The sequence below is a fragment of the Megascapheus bottae genome, chromosome 17 (assembly GCF_031878675.1).
Source record: "Megascapheus bottae isolate mThoBot1 chromosome 17, mThoBot2.hap1, whole genome shotgun sequence".
NCBI lineage: Eukaryota > Metazoa > Chordata > Mammalia > Rodentia > Geomyidae > Megascapheus > Megascapheus bottae.
This window is the reverse complement of record NC_143525.1, coordinates 28,854,132-28,876,625: the sequence shown is the minus strand read 5'-3', so window position 1 is coordinate 28,876,625 and position 22,494 is coordinate 28,854,132. Positions and strand designations below refer to the sequence as shown.

At 39.3% G+C, this 22,494-nt stretch overlaps 1 protein-coding gene across 2 annotated transcripts in view; it reads left to right on the top strand.

The window, feature by feature from the left end:
• Positions 1-21,277, top strand: part of Nsrp1 (nuclear speckle splicing regulatory protein 1) — a 28,570-nt gene extending 7,293 nt beyond the window's left edge. For both annotated transcript variants that reach the window (XM_090350515.1, XM_090350516.1), the window contains 5 exons: positions 13,608-13,664; positions 15,115-15,243; positions 16,762-16,969; positions 18,587-18,695; positions 19,953-21,277. In XM_090350515.1, coding sequence (XP_090206641.1) covers positions 13,608-13,664; positions 15,115-15,243; positions 16,762-16,969; positions 18,587-18,695; positions 19,953-20,988 — 1,539 coding nt within the window. In that variant the 3' untranslated portion in view covers positions 20,989-21,277. The remainder of the gene's footprint in view (positions 1-13,607; positions 13,665-15,114; positions 15,244-16,761; positions 16,970-18,586; positions 18,696-19,952) is intronic.
• Positions 21,278-22,494: the final 1,217 nt, after the last annotated feature.

The following is a 22,494-nucleotide window of genomic DNA, read 5'->3' as shown; positions in this document are numbered from 1 at the left end:
CTTCCTTCCTTTCTTTTCCTTTTCTTTTCTTTTCTTTCATTCTTTCTGCCAGTTCTGGGCTTGAGCTCAGGGCCTAAGCACTGTCCTTGGACTTTCTCAAAGATAGAGCTCTACCACTTGAGCTTCAACACCACTTCTGGCTTTTTTTTATGTATGTGGTACCGAGGAATTGAACCCTGCTCTTCATGCATGCTAGGCAAGCACTCTACCACTAGGCCACACTCCCAGTTCCAGTTGGCAGGTTTTTATTCTTGTTTGTTTGCCAGTCCTGGGCCTTGAACTCAAGGCCTAGGCACTGTTCTTAGGCTTTCTCAAGGCTAGAGCTCTACCACTTGAGCCACAGTACCATTTCTGGCTTTTTCTATGTATATGGTACCGAGGAATCAAACCCAGGTCCTTGTACATGCTAGGCAAGCACTCTACCAATAGGTTAAACTCCCGGCCCAGCAGGTTTTTATTCTTATAAAAATGTCTCCGCTGGGATGTAGCTCAGTGGCAAAGCACTTGCCTAGCAGGTACAATGTCCTGGGTTCAATCCCCAGTACCAATAAAGAAAAGACATATATATATATATTTTTTTTTTTAAGTGTATTTTTGGGAGTTTAACTCAGGGCCCCGTGTTCTCATTTGGTTTACTTGATTGTGCCTGGTAAGTTCTGAATATTGTATTGAACAGCCTTGAATGTATATATTAGATTGCATCTATTTAAGGAACCTTAAATGTTATGTAATTTGTGATTCATTTAGACTTCTATGAGGTAATATTTTGCATTAAAGTTTTATCCTTACTTATAGGTTAGTTCCTAGTTATTTTGTACTTTTTCTTAGTTTACAGCTATTGTGAATGGTACTTTATTTGCAAACATATTTTCCAGTTTCCTGTTCTTGGGTAGAGCAATTCTATTGATTTTTTTTTTAAGTTGATTCTATATCTGGCAGTCCTTTTAATTTCATTTACTGTAATACTTTGTTTGCTCCATCTGTTCTAATGTTTATGCCTCTTCTTTTTCCTGTTTATCATATTAGCAAACAAAGCCTCAGTGGGTATCCAAACTTAACCTCTGTCTAAAATGGAATACAAGCCAGGCACTATTGGTACATGCCTGTAATCCCAAAAGTGGTAGGAAACTAAGGGAGGAAATCTCAAGTTCATGGCCAATTTGGTCTACATAACAAGACCCTGTGACCATAAAAGAGGGGTGGTGTGGGATGGAGTGTAGGAGTATGGCTCAAGTGGAAGGACAGCTGCCTAGCAAGTTTAAACCTGAGTTCACTAGAAAGAAAGAGAAGATAGACAGAGAGGGCCTGGAGTTTGGCCTAGTGTTAGAGTGCTTGCCTTAGCATGCACAAAGACCCAGGTGTGATTCCTTGGTACCACATACATAGAAAAAGCCGGAAGTGGTGCTATGGCTCAAGTGGTAGTGCTCTGGCCTTGAAGAAAAACTCTTAAGGATAGTGCTCAGACCCTGAGCTCAAACTCAGACTGGCAAGGAAAAGATAAAGGGGCTGGAAGCATGGCGTTAGTGGTAGAGTGCTTGCCTAGCATGCACAAAGCCCTGGGTTCCATTCCTTGATACCACATATGCACACAAAAAGTTGGAAGAGGTGCTGTTGCTCAAGTGGCAGAGCATTAGCCTTGAAAAAGCTCAAGGACGTGCCCAGGCCCTGAGCTTAAGCCCCAGGACTGGCAGGAAAAAGGGGGGGGGGGGGGAGTGAGAGAATAAATAAAATGGTTCTGATGTTTATATTGCAAACCTTCTGAAACAGTGTTCCAAAGATACCTTTACTTTTTTTTTCTTTTTTTGAGACAGTCTTCTTATGTATCCTAGACTGTTACTTGATTGATCTTTATCCTTTAGTTTTCCAAATGCTGGCATTACAAAGCTGGTGCATTGTGCTTAGCAATGTCCTTACTTTTTATGATAATTTATATACAGTTTCAAATTTATTTTATTTTTATTAATTAATTTATTTTTGGTGGGTCATGGGACTTGAACTCAGCCTGGACACTGTTCCTGAGCTCTTCTGCTCAAGGCTACTGCCCTACCCTTGAGCCAACCCCCACTTCCCATTTTCTAGAGGTTAGTTGAAGATGAGAGTCTCAGGCCCCTTTGTGCCAGGATGTCTTTGTACCTTGATCCTCAGATCTCAGCCTCCTAAGTAGCTAGGATTACAGATGTGAGCTACCCCGCCTGGCTCAAAGTTCTTTTAATCAACACTTGAAAATCATCTCATCTAGCAGTCTTAAGAATTACTTTCCCCCCCCCCAGTCCTGGGGCTTGAACTCAGAGCCTGGACACTGTCTTAAGTCTTCTTTTGCTCAAGGCTAGCATTCTACTACTTGAGCCACAGTGCCACTTTCAGATTTTTCTCTTTATGTGGTATTGAGGAATGGAACCCAGGGCTTCATGCATGCTAGCCAATCATTCTACCACTAAGCCACATTCCCAGCTCAAGAATTACTTATTCTTAAAACCAAGGCTGCAGCTGGGTATGGTGGCTAATGCCTATAATCCTGGCTACTCAGGGGGTGAGATCTGATGATGGAGGTTCAAAGCCAGCCCAGGCACTAAAGAACCTGAAAATCTTATCTCCAGTTAATCACCAGAAAAGGGCAGTGGGGCTGTGACTCAGGAGTGGGGTGGTAGCCTTGAGCTGAAGAGCTCAGGGACACATCAGCATTTAAGCAGCGTCATGTATACAAGTCTAGTGGGTACTACAGGTAGTAAATAAAAGATTAAATAAGATAGACCTCTGCTCTCAGTGATTTTTAAAAATATGTTAGGAAAATGAATGTATAGGTAATAGAAATTAAATATTGTCATAGTACACATTGTACACACTTTGGAAAATTACACATTGTAGATACTTTAGAAAATTATACAAGTTGCTCATAGCTGAGTGCTGGTGGCTTCACGCCTGTAATCCTAGCAACTCAAGAGGCTGAGGTCTGAGGATTGTGGTTCAAAGCCAGCCTGAGTGGGAAAGTCCTTGAGACTTTCCAGTTAACCGCTAGAAAACCAGAAGTGGTACTGTGGCTCCAAGTGGTAGAGAACTAGCCTTGGGCAATAGAGCTTAGGAATTCTATGCCTAGGCCCAGAGTTCAAGCCTGTAACTGATGGAACAAAGAAAGAAGGAAGGAAATCATCAGACTTATAAGAGTAGCCCCTCTGAACAACACCTTAATAACAATAAAATTATATTACTAAAATTATGTATATTATTAAAATATTGTCACTTCTGAGGAAAGTTAGAATTTTAGAAACTACTAGCAGTCCTTTTTTAGAATTAAGGTCACTGTTTCTTGAGTAACCAGAAATAAAATAAAAGTGGACCGCACAGGTTTACTTTGAAAAGAATTTTATATGGAATCCTATTCTTGTGCACACCTTTCTTTTGCTCATTCTTTAGTCTGCCTGACTGAGCTATTTTGGGCTACACATTCTAGCTTCACCTATTTCTTGTTAGGTTTTCTGTTCTTAAAATCAGCCTACACTGGAGTGTGTATGCATCCTAGACATAATTGTCTTATGTACATTATTTTTTTAAGATTTTTATTGACATTGATTTTTTACATCATATTTCAAATGTCATGTTTAACAAAACAAGTATTCAGGAAGGAAATCTCTATATACAATGTCTGCTTATGTACATTATTTAGAACCTGCTGTTTAGCTTGATTGTCCATTCATCTGTTGTACTATAATTAGTTTTTGCTTCTAGATTCTTACCTCTGAATTTGTTCTGCACCTGTTCTTCAAATTTGGCTTCTGTTTCTGTGCCTGTTCTTATAGTAATTTATTGGGCTTCCTTGATACTGATTTTCTTCAGCCTGGGTTGAGTCCGTCACTGATTTAGAACCTCTCCTCTCCTCCCAAGTATATAAATTCCTATAACTAAACATTATTGTTAAATAGTTTTTTCTACTTTTTTCCTCACAGAACTAAGATTTCACCTCAGGGTCTTGAGCTTTCAAGGTCTACCACTTGGGCCATACCCTTAGTGGTTTTTCTTTGCTTTATTTTTCAGATAGGGTCTCTTTTTGCCTGGTGCCAGCATGAACTCCCATCCTTAGAATGTCTTCTCTGTAGCTGAGAGTCAAGGCTTGAAATCATCACATCTGGATTATTTGTTATGCTAGGATCTTGCTACTCCATTACCACCTTCTGCCTCCCAAGTAGTTGGGATTACAGGTGTGCACAAACCATTCCTGCCTTTACCTACTTTAAATTGCCTGCCAGAAGTAAATAGTTCAGTATTCTTTGATTGTATCAATGTAACTAACCCTGGTTTTGAACTTGTATCTATGTAGCCTAGGCTGGATCTTCCTGCTTCAGCTTCCTGGGTGCTAAGATTACAGGTGTCCCACTACACCCTGCTATATTTAACTTTATTTTTGGCAGTGGGGTTTGAATGTAGGTCCTCAAGCTTGCTAAGTTGGCATGATACTGCTAGCCTCACCTTTAGCCCCTTTATTTTAGTTCTTAGCAATTATTTATTTTGCAAATTGTGTTAACATTGAAATGTCTAGTAACACCTAGAATGTATTTTAGTGCTTGTTAAAAGGAATAATATCAAGAAAGAAATCAGCTTTGATTTTTTTTTCTTCTCCCCTCCAAAAGACTAGCGTAAAAGGAAGGAAGGAAGGTGGGGGAAGGGCAGTTACATAGGAGACAGCTTCTTTTTTTGTGGGTCATGGATGGGGCTTGAACTTGGCCTGGGCACTGTCCCTGAGCTCCTCAGCTCAAGTCTACTGCCCTAACCTTGAGCTAATCCTCACTTCCCATTTTCTAGAAGTTAATTGAAGATGAGGCTCAGATCCTTTTGTGCCCAGGATGGCTTTGAACTTTGATCCTCAGATCTCAACTTCCTTAGTAGCTAGGATTACAGGTGTGAGCCACCACACGAGGCCAATTACAGCTTCTTAACAAAGTACTTGCTTAGCATTTTGTGAGGCCCAGGGCCTGATTGCAGCACCACATAAATAAAAACAAAGGCTACATAGTTGTCTCCATGCTTTTATTCAATAATCTACTATTTTTCTAGTGATTGGTAATGTCTTTTTTTTTTTTTTTTTTTTTTGGCCAGTGCTAGCGTTTAAACTCGGGGCCTGAGCACTGTACTTTGGCTTTCTCAAGGCTACAGTGCTACCACTTGAGCCACAGCACCTCTTCTGGCTTTTTCTATTTTTATGTTACCAAGGAATCGAACCCCGGTTTTTGTGCATGCTAAGGCAAGCACTCTTACCACTAGGCCAAACTCCTGGCCCTAATGACACTTTTTTTTTCTTGTGGGTCATAGGGTTGAACTCGGAGCTCTTCAGCACAAGGCTACCACCCTAACCCTTGAGCCACAGCCCCATTTCCCCTTTTTTAGTGATAAATTGCAGATAAGATTCTCTCTGTCTTTAGTGCCCTGGCTAGCTTTGAACCGAGATCCTCAGATCTCAGCCTTCTGAGTAGGATTACAGGTGTGAGCCACCACGCCCTGCTCTGTCACTAGTTCTCTGTCTCTTGCATAAATATACATTGCACTGTATCCACAGGCATGAATTTTAAAGTATTATATACTTTATAATTTTATTGATATTAGGAGAAAATCAGTCTTTTTTTCCTTTTGGTAGTACGGAGCCAGGGGTGGGGAGGGGTGGGAGTTGAACTTGGTCTTACACATGCTAGGCTTTATATTTTACCACTTGAGCCACACCCCTAAGCCTTTTTGCTTTAGTTTTGGGAGTTTTATGCCCAAGTCAGCCTGGACATTAATCCTCTTATTTATACTTCTTTTGTAGCTTGAATGGCAGGCACACACCCCTGGGCTCCAGCTATTGTTAACTTTTCCCTGAGCTGACCTTGAACCATCATCTTTCCAATTTCTGCCTCCCAAGTAGCTGAGGTTATGGACATAAGCCATTATGCTTTTGCTGTTCTAAAGAATTTGTTTCAAATGAACATGATTTTAGCAAAACAAAGCATAAAACATACAAAAACATAATTATAAAGTGTCCTCTTAGAAAATCATACCTATTATCCCAACTCTCAGGCGATTGAGGCAAGAGGATTTAGGTTTTTCTTTAACTTATTAATAAAATTAAAGTATACTTCTGTTTTTCCCTTTTTTTTCTTAATCATGTCTGGTTCTTCTTTTTCTTTTTGTCATAGTGTTTATCTTAAATCTGAGATGGTGCAATAAAATTTTCACTTTGCAATTCATACAAGCTTTTACGTGCAAAGTACAAACTCTTGTAGAAGAGATGTGCCAATGTGAACAAATAAAGCCCATAATAGAGATTGCTGAGTTATAGGGCCTTTAATAAATGGTCTGTTGCTAAGTTGAAAAAAGAGCAAAGAACAAGAAGTTCTCATCTCTTGAGAAGCACAACAGAAAATTGTAGCAGTAAGCCATTTGAAGGATTTTTTTTGTTGTTAGATAAGTGCTTGGACAAGTAGATAGGTAAACCTTTCTCAAAAAATAAGCTCCATATAATTTTTTACTCATTATGTTTTAAGTATGGAAACAAATTTTATAACAGTATGTAGTGGCTGTAACTTTTTCCAATCTGTTAGACTGAGGTTTTTTTTTGGGGGGGGGGGTTGTTTGTTTGTTTGTTTGTTTTTTGGTTTGAATTCGGCCTGGGCACTCTCCCTGAGCTCTTCAGCTCTACCCTACCCTTGAGTCAAGCCCCACTCCTGTGTTTTTTGGTTTTTTTGTTGTTGTTGTTTTGTAAGAGGTTAATTGGAGATAAGAGTCTCAGTTCCTTTTATGCCCTGGCTGGCTTTGAACCTTGATCCTCAGATCTCAGTCTCCTGAGTAGCTAGGATTATACTCGTCAACCACCGTGCCAGCTAGACTGAGTCTTGATGGAGTTTCTATAATATTTACAGAGCTAATTTTATAAGTCATAACAATTCAGTAAGCAATCCATCTAAACACATAGTGAAATAAAAGATACCCAACTGTGAGTTTTCTTCTCTATTTATTGGATCTTATTTATTTTTGTCTGTCAAAGGGCTTGAACCTTAGTCTATTTATTGGATCTTATTTATTTTTGTCTGTCAAAGGGCTTGAACCTTAGTCTGGGCGTGGTTCCTGAGCTTCTTTTGCTCAAGGTTAATGCTCTATTACTTGAGCCACAGTACCACTTACAGCTTTTTCTGTGTATGTGGTACTGAGAGATCAAACCCAGGTTTCATGCATGCTAGGCAAGCACTCTACAGTGGAGCTACATTCCCAGCCCATATTACATTGTTCAGTGACATTCAGCCTTAGTTTTATTTTGTTGTATTTTAGTCAATCTTTTTTTTTTTTTTTTTTTTTTGCCTTTTCTTTGGGGGGGGAGGCACTGACCTTGAGCTTTTCAGCTTAAGGTTACTGTCCTTGAGCCAAGCCCCACTTCCTGTTTTTTTCTAGAGGTTAATTGGAGATAAGAGTCTCAGGTCCAGGCCTGGAGTTTGGCCTAGTGGTTAAAGTGCTTGCCTAGCATACACGAAGACCCGGGTTCAATTCCACGGTACCACATACATAGAAAAAAGCCGGAAAGTGGTGCTGAGGGTCAAGTGGTAGAGTTCTAGCCTTGAGAAAGTCCAAGGACAGTGTTTAGGCCCTGGGCTGCCTTTGAACCTTGATCCTCAGATCTCAGCCTCCTGAGTAGCTAGGATTACAGGTGTGAACCACTGCGCCCAGCAAAATTTTTTTTCTTTAGGTTTTTAGACTAGAGTGCTTTGTAACAATAACTAAACCATTATTGCAACATGGGTACAAAGCAAACTATTTCTTGAAAATAATTTTGAGTGATTGAAAAAGATAATCTCAAATGGATATGCACTGCATGATTCCATTTATTTAATATTTATGAAATTATAGAGATAGAGAACAGATTAGTAGTTGCCAGGGGTTGGGAATTAGGGAGAGGAGTGAATGTGCCTATAAAGTAGCACGGAGGAATCATATGACAGGGATAGAATTAAATATACTGATTGTCATTGTTCCACAATGCTGTCCGTGTTATAAAATAGCATAGCGCATAGTGGTATGCATTGTAATTCCAACATGTAGGGAAAGCAAGGAAGTGGGCGGACAAGAGTGACCACAGTTCAAGACTCACATGGGCTACATAGAAAAAAAATACCTATTCTCTCTCTGTCTCTCTTTCTGTCTGTCATATACACACATATAAGTGTAAAGGTATATAGCTGGTTAAATCCAAATAACTTTTGAACCAGTGTCAGTTTTCTCATGTTGAAATTATTTTCTGTTTACTCAAGTAGTTCTCACTGGGGAAGAATGGGCAGTGTATATACAATACCTCCTTATGCATTTGTTTGTAACTTTCTTGGCTTTAGTAAGTATTAAAAAAAAGTTTAAAAAATAATACTATTGTCAAAGCATGGTAGTGGACACTTGTAATCCTAGCACTTGTGAGACTTGAGGCAGGAGGATTTTGGGCTTGACTAATTTAGGCTAGCTACACGATATGATTCAATCTCAAGAACAAAACCATCCAAACAAACAGAAACGTGCCACAGCTTTAATTAACATTCCCATTCTTCCCTCAAAACTATCATTATTTTCTTTTATTTGTATTGTAAAGTTGATTATGTAAGTCAGGTATTGAGTGCATTTCTTTTTGAACAGTATTACCCCCTCCCTCATTTTCTCCCAGTTTTTTCCCTCCCCACGCTAAGTTGTATAATTCATTTGCAACACCATGTCTAGTAAATGTCACTGAAACCCATGATAATTATTAAAGGTAGTATCTGTTCAGTTGTCTTGTTATGAGTTCTGCCCTCCAGTTATTATAGTAACATAGACAGTTCCCTCAGGGAGAGTTCTTCCTAAGAACTCATTCATCAGAGACACGGATTTTCATGAATGAGTGGTTACTAGTAAAGCCCTGGTTATTTTTAGGAAACCCATGTCTCATTACATTGTAGCTCCTATAGCTAGTGGAATCTAGATGTATATAACCTCTATTTTCCATTTTTTGATGGATTAAATATAAAGCTACCATTTTTTCCCCCTTTAAAGAAACAGGATCTCATGTTTCATCCAAGCCTAGCCTGAAATGTAAGGCCCTCCTCCCTCCCCGTCCCAATGCTAGTATTACAGGCATAAACTACCACATCCAGCTAAGAATCTTAACATGAAAGAAGACATGATATGGGCCTGGAATTTGGCCTAGTGATAAGAGTGCTTGCCTAGCATGCACGAAGACCCAGGTTTGATTCTTTGGTACCACATATATAGAAAAGGGCTGGAAGTGCTGTGGCTCCACTGGTAGAGCGCTAGCCTTGAGAAAGCCCAAGAACAGTGCTCAGGCCTTGGGTTCAAGGCCCGGGGCTGGCAAAAAAAGAAGAAAGAAAGAAAACATGTTAGACTTTTAAATATTAAACACATGTCTATTTTAATAGATGCAATTAGAATCATACCTTTTAACTTTAAGTAAATACCACTCTTTTATTGAGCACACTGATAAATATTCTATAAGTTGAAACATGATTAATGTTTTTCTGGTAAACAGTTTGATTTCACAATAATGCTCCCCAAAAAACATAATAGCTCTGTTTTCCCATACTTCTTTAGGTCTTTTTGAAACAAGGTCTCATTTTGTAACATGCTCTCTCAGTCCTCAAAACAGCCTACCTGCAACAGGTAAATTTCACTCCCTGGAATAACAAATACAGCTACTAACATAAAACAGTTTCAGGGGCCGGGAGTTTGGCCTAGTGGTTAAAGTGCTTGCCTAGCATGCACAAAGACCCGGGTTCGATTCCTTGGTACCACATACATACAAAAAAGCCGGAAGTGGTGCTGAGGCTCAAGTGGTAGAGCTCTAGCCTTGAGAAAGTCCAAGGACAGCGCTCAGGCCCTGAGCCCAAGCCCAGGACTGGCAAAAAAAAACAGTTTCAGCTGGGTGCTAGTAGTTTACATCTGCAATCCTAGCTACTTAGCAGACAGATGTGGATATTACAGTTCCAAGCCCGCCAGGGCAGGAAACTCCTTAATATCCTTATCTCCAGTTAATCACCAAAAAATCAGAAGTGGAGGGCCAGGAGTTTGACCTAGTAGTAGAGTGCTTGCCGAGCATGCACAAAGACTCGGGTTCAACTCTTCTGTACCACATACATAGAAAAAGTCAGAAATGGTGCTGTGGCTCAAGTGGCAGGCCCTGAGTTCAAGCCCCAGGACTGGCCCAAAAAAAAAAAAAAAAAAAATTGGAGCTGTGGCTCAAAGGATAGAGGGCTATCCGTAAATAGAAAAGATTAAGAATAGTACCAAGTTCAAGCTCCAGTACTGGCAAAAATAAAGTTTGAGATTCATTTGTAACCTTTGTTCTATACTTCTTCCTTAGACAGTAAAATGTAGAAACTTTAAAGTGAAGAGCTAAGAATATGTTAGTAGTTGGGGCCAGGGGTGTACCCAGTGGTAGAGTACTTGCTAGCATTCACAAAGCCCTGGATTCAATTCCTTGATATGACATACACAGAAACAGCTGGAAATGGTGCTGTGGCTCAAGAGGCAAGCGCTAGCCTTCAGCAAAAAGTGTCCAAGGACAATACCCAGGCCCTGAGTTCAAACCCCAGGATCGGCAAATATATATATATTGGACTTAGTATTGTAGACAGCCATCCAATGAGTAAAAGCATTCTGTACTGGATTAGAGCCTAAGTCTTGGACCTAAAAAAAAGAAAAAAAGAAAATGTTGGTAGTTATTATGTATCTTAGTGTTGTGCCAAGATTGTCCCATGTTCTAGGAATGACCCCTTCTTCCCCCCCTTGCTCACGGCCCAGGTACTAGGAATCAAAAATACATGTTCCCAGAACTAGCCCGGACTTGAACCCCAGGTGGCAACAGCCCAGTCAGTGCTCAGTGGTTCAAAGTTACCTTTGGGGGCCGGGAGTTTGGCCTAGTGGTTAAAGTGCTTGCCTAGCATGCATGAAGACCCAGGTTCGATTCCTCAGTACCACATACATAGAAAAATGCCGGAAGTGGTGCTGAGGCTCAAGTGGTAGAGCTCTAGCCTTGAGAAAGTCCAAGGACAGTGCTCAGGCCCTGAGCTCAAGCACAGGACTGGCAAAAAAAAAAAAAAAAAAAAGTTACCTTTGTTCGGGGCCTCTTTGTTCGGGCACTCGTAGGTCCGAGTTCGAACTCATAATAAACGACCCTTGCTTCTTTGATTTGACTTCAGCCTCTGTGGTTCTTTCGGGGTCCTAGGAATTCAGGTACAACATTAGTTTTTGTTGTATATACCTGAAACCTGTTTCATCTGTAGCTTAGTCTTTTCTTGCCTTATCTGATTTATGGCAAGAGAACCAAGATACATTTCATTTTCACTAATTAGAAGGCAGGTCTAGAAACTACAAAAGAAGTATTATTACTATCAGTTTTTTTGTTTAAAATTGGTATGGTAGTGAAAGTGTCATCACTAGGGAGATTTTGATGAAATTAATGTGACTATATTTTGACATAGTGATTTTCTTTTTTTTTTTTTTTTTGCCAGTCCTGGGGCTTGAACTCCAGGCCTGAGCACTGTCCTTGAGCTTTCTCAAGGATGACACCTTCTGGCTTTTTCTGTGTGTATGGTACCAAGGAATTAAACCCAGGGCTTCGTGCATAGTAGGCAAACACTCTACCACAAAGCCAAACTCCCAACCTTCCTTTTACTTTTATTTAATTTATATAATAGCTATTATATGGTAGTATTCTACTATACTGTTCTATCTGCTCTACACTATCTTTTTTTGCCAGTCCTGGGGCTTGAACTCCAGACCTGGACACTGTCCCCAAGCTTTCTCAAGGCAAGTGCTCTACCACTGGAGCCACAGCATTTTCCAGCTTTTCTCTATATGTGGTAACAAGGAATCAAACCCAGGGCTTCATGCAGTACTAAGCTAGCACTCTACCACTAGTCCATGTTCCCAGTCCCCTGCTATACATTATCTTACATTGTAGTTTTATTTTTAATTTTTGGAACCTCCATAACTGCTTTCCATTTTAGCTATACTGTACAGTCCAGGCTGTACATGAGCTGTCTTTATAGCTGGCTATAAAGTCATTCCTCTTCAAGTCCCGATTCTCTTGCCTTCTGAATTCTGGGATTATAGGCACGTAGTAATACACAGTTTGGAAGAGTTGATTTCTCACAGATTTAGTCATTTTCTCTGCTCAGAATCCTAAAGCCCTTTATCTCTTTCCTTATGCTTACAGTTACATATTGTTTCTTTAGTCGTGTTTTGTTTTGTGGGTCATGGGGCTTGAACTCTGACTGGGTGCTCTCCCTGAGCTCTTAAGACTACCGCCCTACCCTTTAGCCAAGCCCCACTTTCTGTTTTCTCAGGTCCTTTTGTGCCGGGGCTGGCTTTAAACCTTGATCATCAGATCTCAGCTTCCTGAGTAACTAGGATTATAGGTATGAGCCACCATGCTCAGGCTTTTTTCTTTAGCTATTTATGTTTTTGCCAGTCCTGGGGCTTGAACTCAAGGTCTGGGTGCTGTTTCTAAGCCTCTTTGTGCTCAAGGCTGGTATTCTACCACTTAGTCACAGCACCATTTCCAGCTTTTTCTGAGTAGTTTATTGGAGGTAAGAGTCTCACAGACTTTCCTGCCCAGGCTGGCTTCAAACTATGATCCTCAGGTCTCAACCTCCTGAGTAACTAGGATTACAGTTCTGAGCCACCAGCACCTGGCTGTTATTTGTCTTTCATATCATTTATCTCTCAAAGACATTGACTGTTCTTGCTTTCCACTATGCTTAGGACTTAGAATAATGGTTTAGAAGGCTTTTTTAGTACATAATTTATGAATGATCATAGCTACAGATAATTCTTACTGCTTTTTGTGTCAACTAAGAGCTTAGTGTTATATTGTAATACCTTTTTGAACTGGGCGCAGTGGCTCACATCTATAATCCTAGCTACATAGGAGTCTGAGATCTGAGGATCACAGTTCAAAGCCAGCTCGGGCACTAAAGACCAAGAGACTTTTATCTCCAATTAATCACTAGAATGGGAAATGGGGCTGTGGCTCAAGGAGTAGGTAGGGTGGTAGTCTTGAGTCAAAGAACTCAGGGACAATGCCCAGGCCCTGGAGTAGGGTGGTAGCCTTGAGCTGAAGAGGGCAGGATAGCATCCAGGCCCAGAGTTCAAGCACCATGACCCTCACAAAAATGATTTTATATATATATATATATATATATGTTATATATAATATATGTTATATATAATATATATGTTATATATATATCTTTGGTGCTGACATTCATAGCACTTAATATTGAGAAGTGCCTGAAATACTGTCTAGTTTTCCCAAATATAATATACATTCAATATGTATACACAAAGTAATTGAAATTCATAGAGATAAAATGACATGGGGTAAAGTTAGTACTAAAAACTAATGTTCCCTCATTTTTTGTTGGGCCACCATTTTATTTTCTCTTGTGATAGAAACACTTTAGGTAGCAACTTATTGTTAGTAATATCTCTCAACTTATAGTTAGTAATATTATCTTTTTGCTTTTAACTGTAAGTAAGAGGCCATTTGCCAACTAGAAAACTGAAAAGCAATTTGTACATTGTTTAAACAATGACATTTTTCTGTTTTGTAGACCTCTGTGAGTGAAAGCCTTCAGAGGGAAGCTGCTAAGAAGCAGGCCATGAAACAGGTAAGAAGGACAAGTGAGATCAGTGCATTTAGTTAGGTAAGTACTTGGGTCCATAGTTTTAGGTATACTTTTTTGTATCTAGGTCTTGAGACATAAAACGGAGGACATACATGATGAATTACATTTTATCAAAAGGTTTTGTTGGTACTAGAGTTTGAACTCTGTATTTCATACTTGCTGGACAGACACTGCACTTCTTATTTTCATCCCTAAACATTTTTCTTGGTTCATGTAGATTATAAATTTCTTCTATAAATTTTAAAGAACAAACCAGTTGAAATAAGCCCTGTCTGGCTTTGAACCATGATCCTCAGATCTCAGCCTCCTGAGTAACTAAGATTACAGGCATGAGCCACCCTGCCTAGCTGGAACTTTTTTTTAATGTTTGGAACATTTTAACTTATTTTCAGTGGTTTACCTGGGGTTTGAACTCAGGGCCTCCCATATGCATGTACTTTTTTTTAACCACTGAGCATGTCTCCAGCCTTTATTTTACTTGTTTTTTTTCCCAAGAGGGCAAAACTGCCTGTTAAGCTTCTCGGTAATTAGAGTAACACTGTGTCCATCTATCTATCTATCTATCTATCTATCTATCTATCTATCTATCTATCTATCTATCTATCTATCTATCTATCTATCTATCGCCAGTCCTGGGTCATGAACTCAGGGCTTGAGCCCTGTCCTGGGGTTTTTTTCCTCAAGGCTAGCACACTACCACTTAAGCCACAGCACTACTTCTGGCTTTTTTCTGTATTTGTGGTACCAAGGAATTGAACCCGGTCTTCGTGCAAGCTAGGCAAGCACTCTACCACTAGGCCAAACTCCCGGCACCTTTGCTCTTTATTATTGAAAAGGAGGTCTCTTGTAGTCTTTTTCCTCCAGCTGGCCTTGAACTTTGATCTCAACAATCTTAGTTATCTCTCTCATAGCTAGGTGCAGACATTAGCCACCAGTACATAATGTAGTTCCTGTTATTACACATTTAAAAACTGTTTTATTTGGAAGTCCAACTTATTAAAGGTTGTCACCTTTAATATTATACAGGCATTTCAAACTACAGCTAGATGTTTCTGAGCCAGACCTTTTGACCTTTTGACCTTTTGATGTGGATAATTATATACAAATGAAGATGTAATGTTTATAGTCAATATTCATTGAATACTTACTCCCTGATTATGTTAGATAGCGTAAGTTCTTTGAGTTACCACAACTTAGAAGGTCCATATTGTGCTCTTTTAGTTGAGGAACATAACGATTACCCAAAGTTAAGTGGTAAGCATGTTGCCAGGATCCAAACTCAACTTAGTTGCAAAAATTTACATTAATTTTTCTATCTAAAATGGTATTAGTGCAAATTATACATATCTAATTTCTCTAAAATACTTTTTTGTTGATGTCTATTAGGTGGCTCATTTTTTAAATACCCTCTTTTGTTGTTGTTGTTTTAAAGACCAAACTGGAAATACAGAAAGCTCTTGAAGAGGATTCTACTGTGTATGAGTATGATAGTATATATGATGAAATGCAGAAAAAAAAGGAAGAAAATAACCCCAAATTGCTTTTGGGCAAAGATCGAAAGGTTGGTACCCAAAATAAACTTAAAAAAAATCTTTACTTGTATTTTGTATCTTTTTTTTTTTCCAGTTCTTGAACTCATGGCCTGGGCACTGCCCTTGGGCTTTTTCAAGGCTAGTGCTCTACCATTTGAGCCACAGCACCACTTCCAGCTTTTTCTGTATATGTACCAAGGATTTGAACCTAGGCTTCGTGCATGCTAAGCAAGTTAAAGTGTGAAAAGTTCCAATTTCAGCAGTATAAATTTGATTTCTAGACCCCAGGAAGCCTTGCAAAATAGTATCCTAACTGGAACCAGGTAAATATCCAACAATTTCTTTCTTTTTTTTTTTTTTTGGTGGGTTATGGGGCTTGAACTAAGCCTAGGTTCAGTCCCTGAGTTCTTCAGCTCAAGGCTACTGCCCTACCCTTGAGCCAAACCCTACTTCCCCTTTTCTAGAGGTTAATTGAGATAAGAGTCCCAAGTCCTTTTGTGGACAGGCTGACTTTGAACCTTGAGCCTCAGATCTCAGCCTGCTGAGTAGCTAGGACTACAGGTGTGAGCCACCATGCCTAGCTGTTACTTTGAAATCTTTAAGAATACTTTTTAACTTTTTTCCTTGGAAATTCTATGTATCTACCAAATTTATACTGTTTTTGCCCTGATGTTTTATTATCCTTTTTTTTTTCTCTTTCTTTCTCTCTCTTTTTCTTTTTTTCCTTGTCATGGGGCTTGAACTCAGGGTCTGGACACTGTAACTGAGCTCTTTTTGCTCAAGACTAGCGATCCATAACTTTGAACCACCATGTCACTTCCAGTTTTCTGGTTATTAATTGGAGATAATAGTCTGTACTTTCTCTTCTGGTATGGGTTTGAACTGTAATCCTCAGATCTCAGCCTCTTCAGTAGCTAGGATTACAGGCATGAGCCATTACCACCTAGCCTTTCTTTTTCTTTCTAGCTGCTAACTTGCACATTTTTCTATGTGTATCATAGTCATACTTAAAATTTGTTTAAAAAATAAATCTATTATATGTAAAAAGCTAGGAAGAACTTTTCTCATTCATTTGTTGAATTAATAATACCAAGTAGAGCAAGAAAATGTTATTAAGCTTAAGATTTTAAAGAAAGCAAAAGAGCATTTATAGGTTCCTATTGCTGTTATACTTAAATTTTATTGAAAACAATTTATTTTCTTCTTGCTGTAGATTAAGCCCAAGACTTTATGCATAATAGACTAATGCTGTACCATTAACATCCATCCATTCCATCCCCTTTTTAGAATTATTATTGAGACAGAATCTCACTATGTAGCTCAGGCTACCATTGAATTCTTGATCCTCCTGTCACTGCCAAGTGCTAGGATGGCAGTTGATGCCACTATACATGGCAATTTCAATATTATTCTTGCTGGCAAATATGTATTGAGTTTTGAAGAGAATCCTAATTGAATAGTCATTTCTACTTTAATCCATGATAAAAATTATAATATTGTTATTTTCTTACAGTTTCCTAAATCATTTTATTGTATTTTTTTCTTAGCCCAAGTATATTCACAACTTACTAAAAGCAGTTGAGATTAGAAAAAAGGAACAGGAAAAGAGAATGGAAAAGAAAATACAGAGAGAACGAGAAATGGAAAAGGGAGAATTTGATGATAAAGAATCATTTGTGACGTCTGCATATAAAAAGAAACTGCAAGAGAGAGCTGAAGAAGAAGAAAGAGAAAAGAGGGCTGCGGCACTTGAAGGTAAAAGAGCAGAGGGAGTTAGCAGCAGAATATGCCTTTGTAGGTAGCTGCTTTATCAATGAATGTTTGATTAGTAACAGGTTAACTAAAAATACAGTTGAGCTCTTCAGTAGCTGTTATTTTTACTTAATTTTTTTACTTATTATTTCAAGCTATTATTATAAGTCACTATCTTAGATAATAATTCCGATTGTAAAACCATTTTTTTTTTTTTTTTGTGGGTTTGAACTTGGCCTGGGCGCTATCCCTGAGCTCTTCAACTCAAGGCTACCACCCTACTCTTGAGCCAAGCCCCACTTCCCATTTTCTTAATTGGAGATAAGAGTCTCCGTCCTTTTGTGCCTTGGCTGGCTTCGAACCTTGATCCTCAGATCTCAGCCTCTTGAGTAGCTAGGATTATAGGCGTGAGCCACTGCGCCTGGGCAGTCATATCTTTTTTTGTGTTTGCTGGTCCTGGGGCTTGAACTCTGGATTTAGGAACTGTTCCTGAGCTTTTTTTTTTTTTTGCTCAAGACTAGAAGTCTACCAGTTGAACAGATCAACTTCCAACTTTTTCTGAATAGTTCACTGGAGATGAGAGTCTCACAGACTTTCTTCCCCAGGCTGGCTTTGAACCTTGATCTTCAAATATTCTACATAGCTAGGGTTAAAGGCTTGAACCACTGGTTTCTGTCATAAAACTATTTTTTACAAAGTATAATACTGTTAAATTTGTTAGAAACCATATAAATGTAGCATTAAAATTAAGGTAAAATTAATGATAAAACTAACATTTTAAACCTTAATTATAATTTCAAAGTTGAGAAAATCAACGGTGACACCATTAAGGGAGCTACAGCTGGGCAGTTAGACTAGAATTAATTGAAAAAAAAAACATAGATATATAAGGATTAAAAGAGGGGCTGGGAGTTTGGCCTCGTGGTTAAAGTGCTTGCCTAGCATGCATAAAGACCCAGGTTCGATTCCTTGGTACCACATACATAGAAAAAAGCCGGAAGTGGTGCTGAGGCTCAAGTGGTAGAGTTCTAGCCTTGAGAAAGTCCAAGGACAGTGCTCAGTCCCTGAGCTCAAGCCCAGGACTGGCAAAAAAAAAAAAAAAATATATGGATTAAAAGAATATCTTGGGTCTTTCTACTCTTGGCAGTTTCTCAGATCTAAGTGAAACAGGTGCTTATAAATAATTGCAAAATGCTCTTCTAATTTCAAATGAGGAAAAAATAAATCTGATTCTATCCAACTTAGGGGCCTTCCAAACAAGTGTGGGGTCCTGAGTTCAAACTACTATACCACATTAAAAAAAAAGAAAGAGGAATATTCTGTCTGAGCATCTACTATTTTCATCTAAATTACCACATGGCAAATATTAACCAGATAGTTAATATTTTAGTCTTTCTGTATTCTGATCTCTACTGCAGCTAGTCAACTGTCTTTTTTGTACAAAAGTTGATGGACAGTACAGAAACAAATACATGGGTAGCAGGCCCAATTTGGCATACTTTGTCAACTTGTGCTATAGAAATGGCTTACATACACCTTTGTGTGATATACACTCTGCACTTTAAAAGCTATATTCTGCCTTGTTGACTATATCCCTTTCACTTGGCTTTCCCTCTCTAGCACGTCTGGATGTAACTAAGCAGAAAGATCTCAGTGGATTTTACAGGCATCTGTTAAATCAAGCAGTTGGTGAAGAGGAAATACCTAAATGCAGCTTTCGTGAAGCCAGGTGAGAAATAGAAAATGGAGAAGACATTTACTATATTTCTGGTTGTGAATTTGTGGGGTCATGTTAGCCCTCTGAAAGATAGAAGGATACAGCCTCTATGTGGTATTGTTAGCTAGTGTGACCTAATTGAATAAATGACTGGAAATTTGTATTGTGGCTCACGCCTGTAATCCTAGCTATTCAGGAGTCTGAGATCTGAGTATCTTGGTTCAAAGCCAGCCAGGTCATTAAAGAACCTGAGACTCTTGCCTTCAATCAACCACTAGAAAACAGGAAGTGGGGTTGTGACTCCAAGGGTGGTAGGGCAGTAGCCTTGAGCTGAACAGCTCAGGGACAGTACCCAGGCCCAGTGTTCAAAGCCCCATGACCTACTCCCCCCCCCCCCCCCCCCAAAAAAAAAAGAAAGAAAGAAATTTGTATTGTGTGTGTGTGCTGCACACATGCATGTGCCAGTCAGTATTGAGGCATGGGCACTGTCCCTTAGTTTTTGCTCAAGGCTGGCATTCCACTACTTGAACTATCTTCACTTCTGGCTTTTTGTGTGGTAAACTCGAGAATGTTTCACTGACTTTCCTGCCCAGGCTAGCTGTGAGCACCAATCCTCAAATCTCAGATGCAACAGCATCCAGCTCAAATTTGTACTTGCTTAACTTAAAAATCTGTAAATATTGTCCATTATTTTAATTCTGCAGTTCACAAGAATTAGTTTATGTTCAAAATTCTTTGTATTATATATGATGTGAGGAAAGCTGTGTGCTGATGGCTTACACCTATAATTGTAGCTACCCAGGAGGCAGAGATCTAGAGGACTCCTTCCTGAAGACTCTAGCAGTCTAATAGAGGCAGTTTTATGTATTCCACTTCTATAGATATTAAAAATATTCTTAATCAGGCCGGGAGTTTGGCCTAGTGGTAGCGTGCTTGCCTAGCATACCCGGGTTCGATTCCTTGGTACCACATACATAGAAAAAAAAGCCGGAAATGGTGCTGAGGCTCAAGTGGTAGAGCTCTAGCCTTGAGAAAGTCCAAGGACAGTGCTCAGGCCCTGAGCTCAAGCCCAGGACTGGCAAAAAAAAAAAAATTCTTAATGGTTTGAGAATAGTGATTTATACAGTAAATAAAAATAAGCACTTCCCTTGAATTTGGGTGATCAGATAATATATGAGTAAATTAATTGAATAAATAGTTGAAAATTACATGAACACCTTATTTCTACAATTAATAATGTGACATTGTGTTTACATAATTCTTTTCAAGGTCTGGAATAAAAGAAGAGAAGGCCAGGGGTTACTCTGATGAAGTAAATTCAGAGAACAGAGTACCACAACAAAACTGCATTCTCCAAACTGGTGTGAAAGAGGAAGAAAACCCAGACGCTGACAGTGATTTTGATAGTAAGAGCAGTGAGGATGATGAAATGGAAGAAAATAAAGTGAACTGCAGAAAGGAAAAGGTCACAGAGACCCCAAAGGATTACTCTAAGCACCATAGGAATCAAACCTATTCACGGTCATCTAGTGAAGAAAGAGGTCATAGTGCCAAACACCACACAAGTTCCAAGTCAAGAGGACATGAGAAGAGGGGGGATCAGCACCAAATCAGGCAAGGCAGAGACCAGGAGAACACTTGCAGTGACCGGGACCACCGAAAAGAAAGGGATTCTCATAGGCACCGAGAGACCAACCACAGAGATTCCCACTTGAACAAGCATGAGCGTGAAGATAAACTGAGGAGAAGGGACCATAGAGAGAGAAGTGACAGAGAATGGCAAAGAGGGAAAGGCTCAAGAGAACAAGAAAAAGATAGACAACAAAATGATCATGAGCGATACAGTGAGAAGGGAGAGAAGGAAGAAAAAGCCAAAGAAAAAGAAGATGGTGTAAAAGGAAGGAAAGAAAGATACGAACATACTAACAGATACAGAGATAGGGACAAACAAGAAGTAAATGTTCAATCTTCAGGAAGAAATGGAGATAGAAAGGAAAGCAGCCCAAATGTTAGGGCAAAAGATGAATTTCTTGACCAGGAAAGATCACACAACATGAAAAACAGGGAAAAGGATGGAGAAAGAGCCCAAGAGAAATCCTGTAGTTCTGAGGTGTCACTGGAAACTAAACACAGACTCTCAGAGGACAGGCAAGAAAAGGATAAGGAACAGGAAACACAAAAGGCTGTGAGTAAGTTTGCAAAGCGGAACAATGAGGAAACAGTGACATCAGCAAGAGACAGGTACTTGGCCAGGCAGATGGCACGGATTAATGCAAAGACTTACATTGAGAAGGAAGAGGATTAATGGCTACTATAACTGAAAGATCTGTGGAAGCACAGAACATTGTTATGCCTGGAATCAGCTTTGTGAAAGCTATGAAGAAGTATGTTTATAGTATTTGGGGAGGAATTCATGTTTTTATGTAGGCTTAAATCAAAAGTCAATCCTTTTATCTTGACTATTTCTGTAGATATTTGTGTCAATATCACATTCTTTATTGTATCCCAAAATCCTAAGAGTGTACTAAATCCACAGGTATGTAGGAAAATTGGCTCTACTAAAACTAACAAGAATAAACTACTTTCTAATGATACAGCTTTTGAGTTTTTTCTTCTGGGGTTTGGGTTTTTCAATTATTATTATAGAGGTGTTATACAGAGGGGTTATTTTCAAGTGAGTGCCTAGTGAGTACCACTGTTGGGTTTTTTTTTTTTTTTTTTTTTTTGCCAGTCCTGGGCTTAAGCTCAGGGCCTAAGCACTATCCTTGGACTTTCTCAAGGCTAGAGCTCTACCACTTGAGCCTCAGCACCACTTCTGGCTTTTTTTCTATGAATGTGGTACCAAGGAATCGAACCCGGGTCTTCATGCATGGTAGGCAAGCACTTTATCCACTAGGCCAAACTCCCGGCCCCATGTTGGGGTTGTTTTTGAGATAGAGTCTGTACCCAAGTGATCTTTCCTTTAGCCCCCTGACTACCAGAAAGAACTATAAGTGCTACCATGTGTGGTTTATAATTTTGTTCTTATTATAAGAGTTGTTTGGATTTTTTTATAAATACTACTTTATGTTCTGAAGTTTATATTAGGGTGTAAAATGTGGGTTGTGTATCTGCTTAAAGAACATTTTGGCCCACAAAATACTGAACTTAAATGAAAATAAAATATTGAAAGGTTTGGGGACAAAAATATGAGAAGGGGTATCGATGTTTGTGAAGTAATGCACCTTTTAGCTGGTAAATATAATGTAACTCTTCTATTAATTACAATAAAAAAATAAAAATGCTAATAGGTTTGTACATTAATTCATGTGTTTATTTATTGATTTGGGAATTGAGGCAGGCCATAGTTTAGTACTAGAATGCTATCAGAAAACTGGAAGTGGCACTGTGGTTCAAAGTGGTAGAGCACTATCCTTGAGCTGAAGAACTCAGGGACAATGCCTAGGCCCACAGTTCAAGCCCCATGACTGACAAAAAAAGAAAAAAAAAGCCAGAAGTAATGCTGTGGCTCAAGTGGTAGAGCACTAGCTTTGAGCAAAAGAAGCTCGGGGACAGTGTCCAGGCCCTGAGTTCAAGCCCCAGGACTGGCAAAAAAAATAGGTAGGCAGGCAGATAGATATTTTCCAGGCTGATTTAAATTTCATTTCTGCCACTGCAACCAGAAGCTGAGTAAGAGACAAGGGGTTCACACCTATAACCCAACCCATCTATAAGGCTGAGATCTGAAGGATCAAGGTTCAAAGCTAGACTATGCAGAGGATCCCATCTCCATCCAAGCAAGTACAGGGCTCTGACAAGTTTCAGGGTCAGC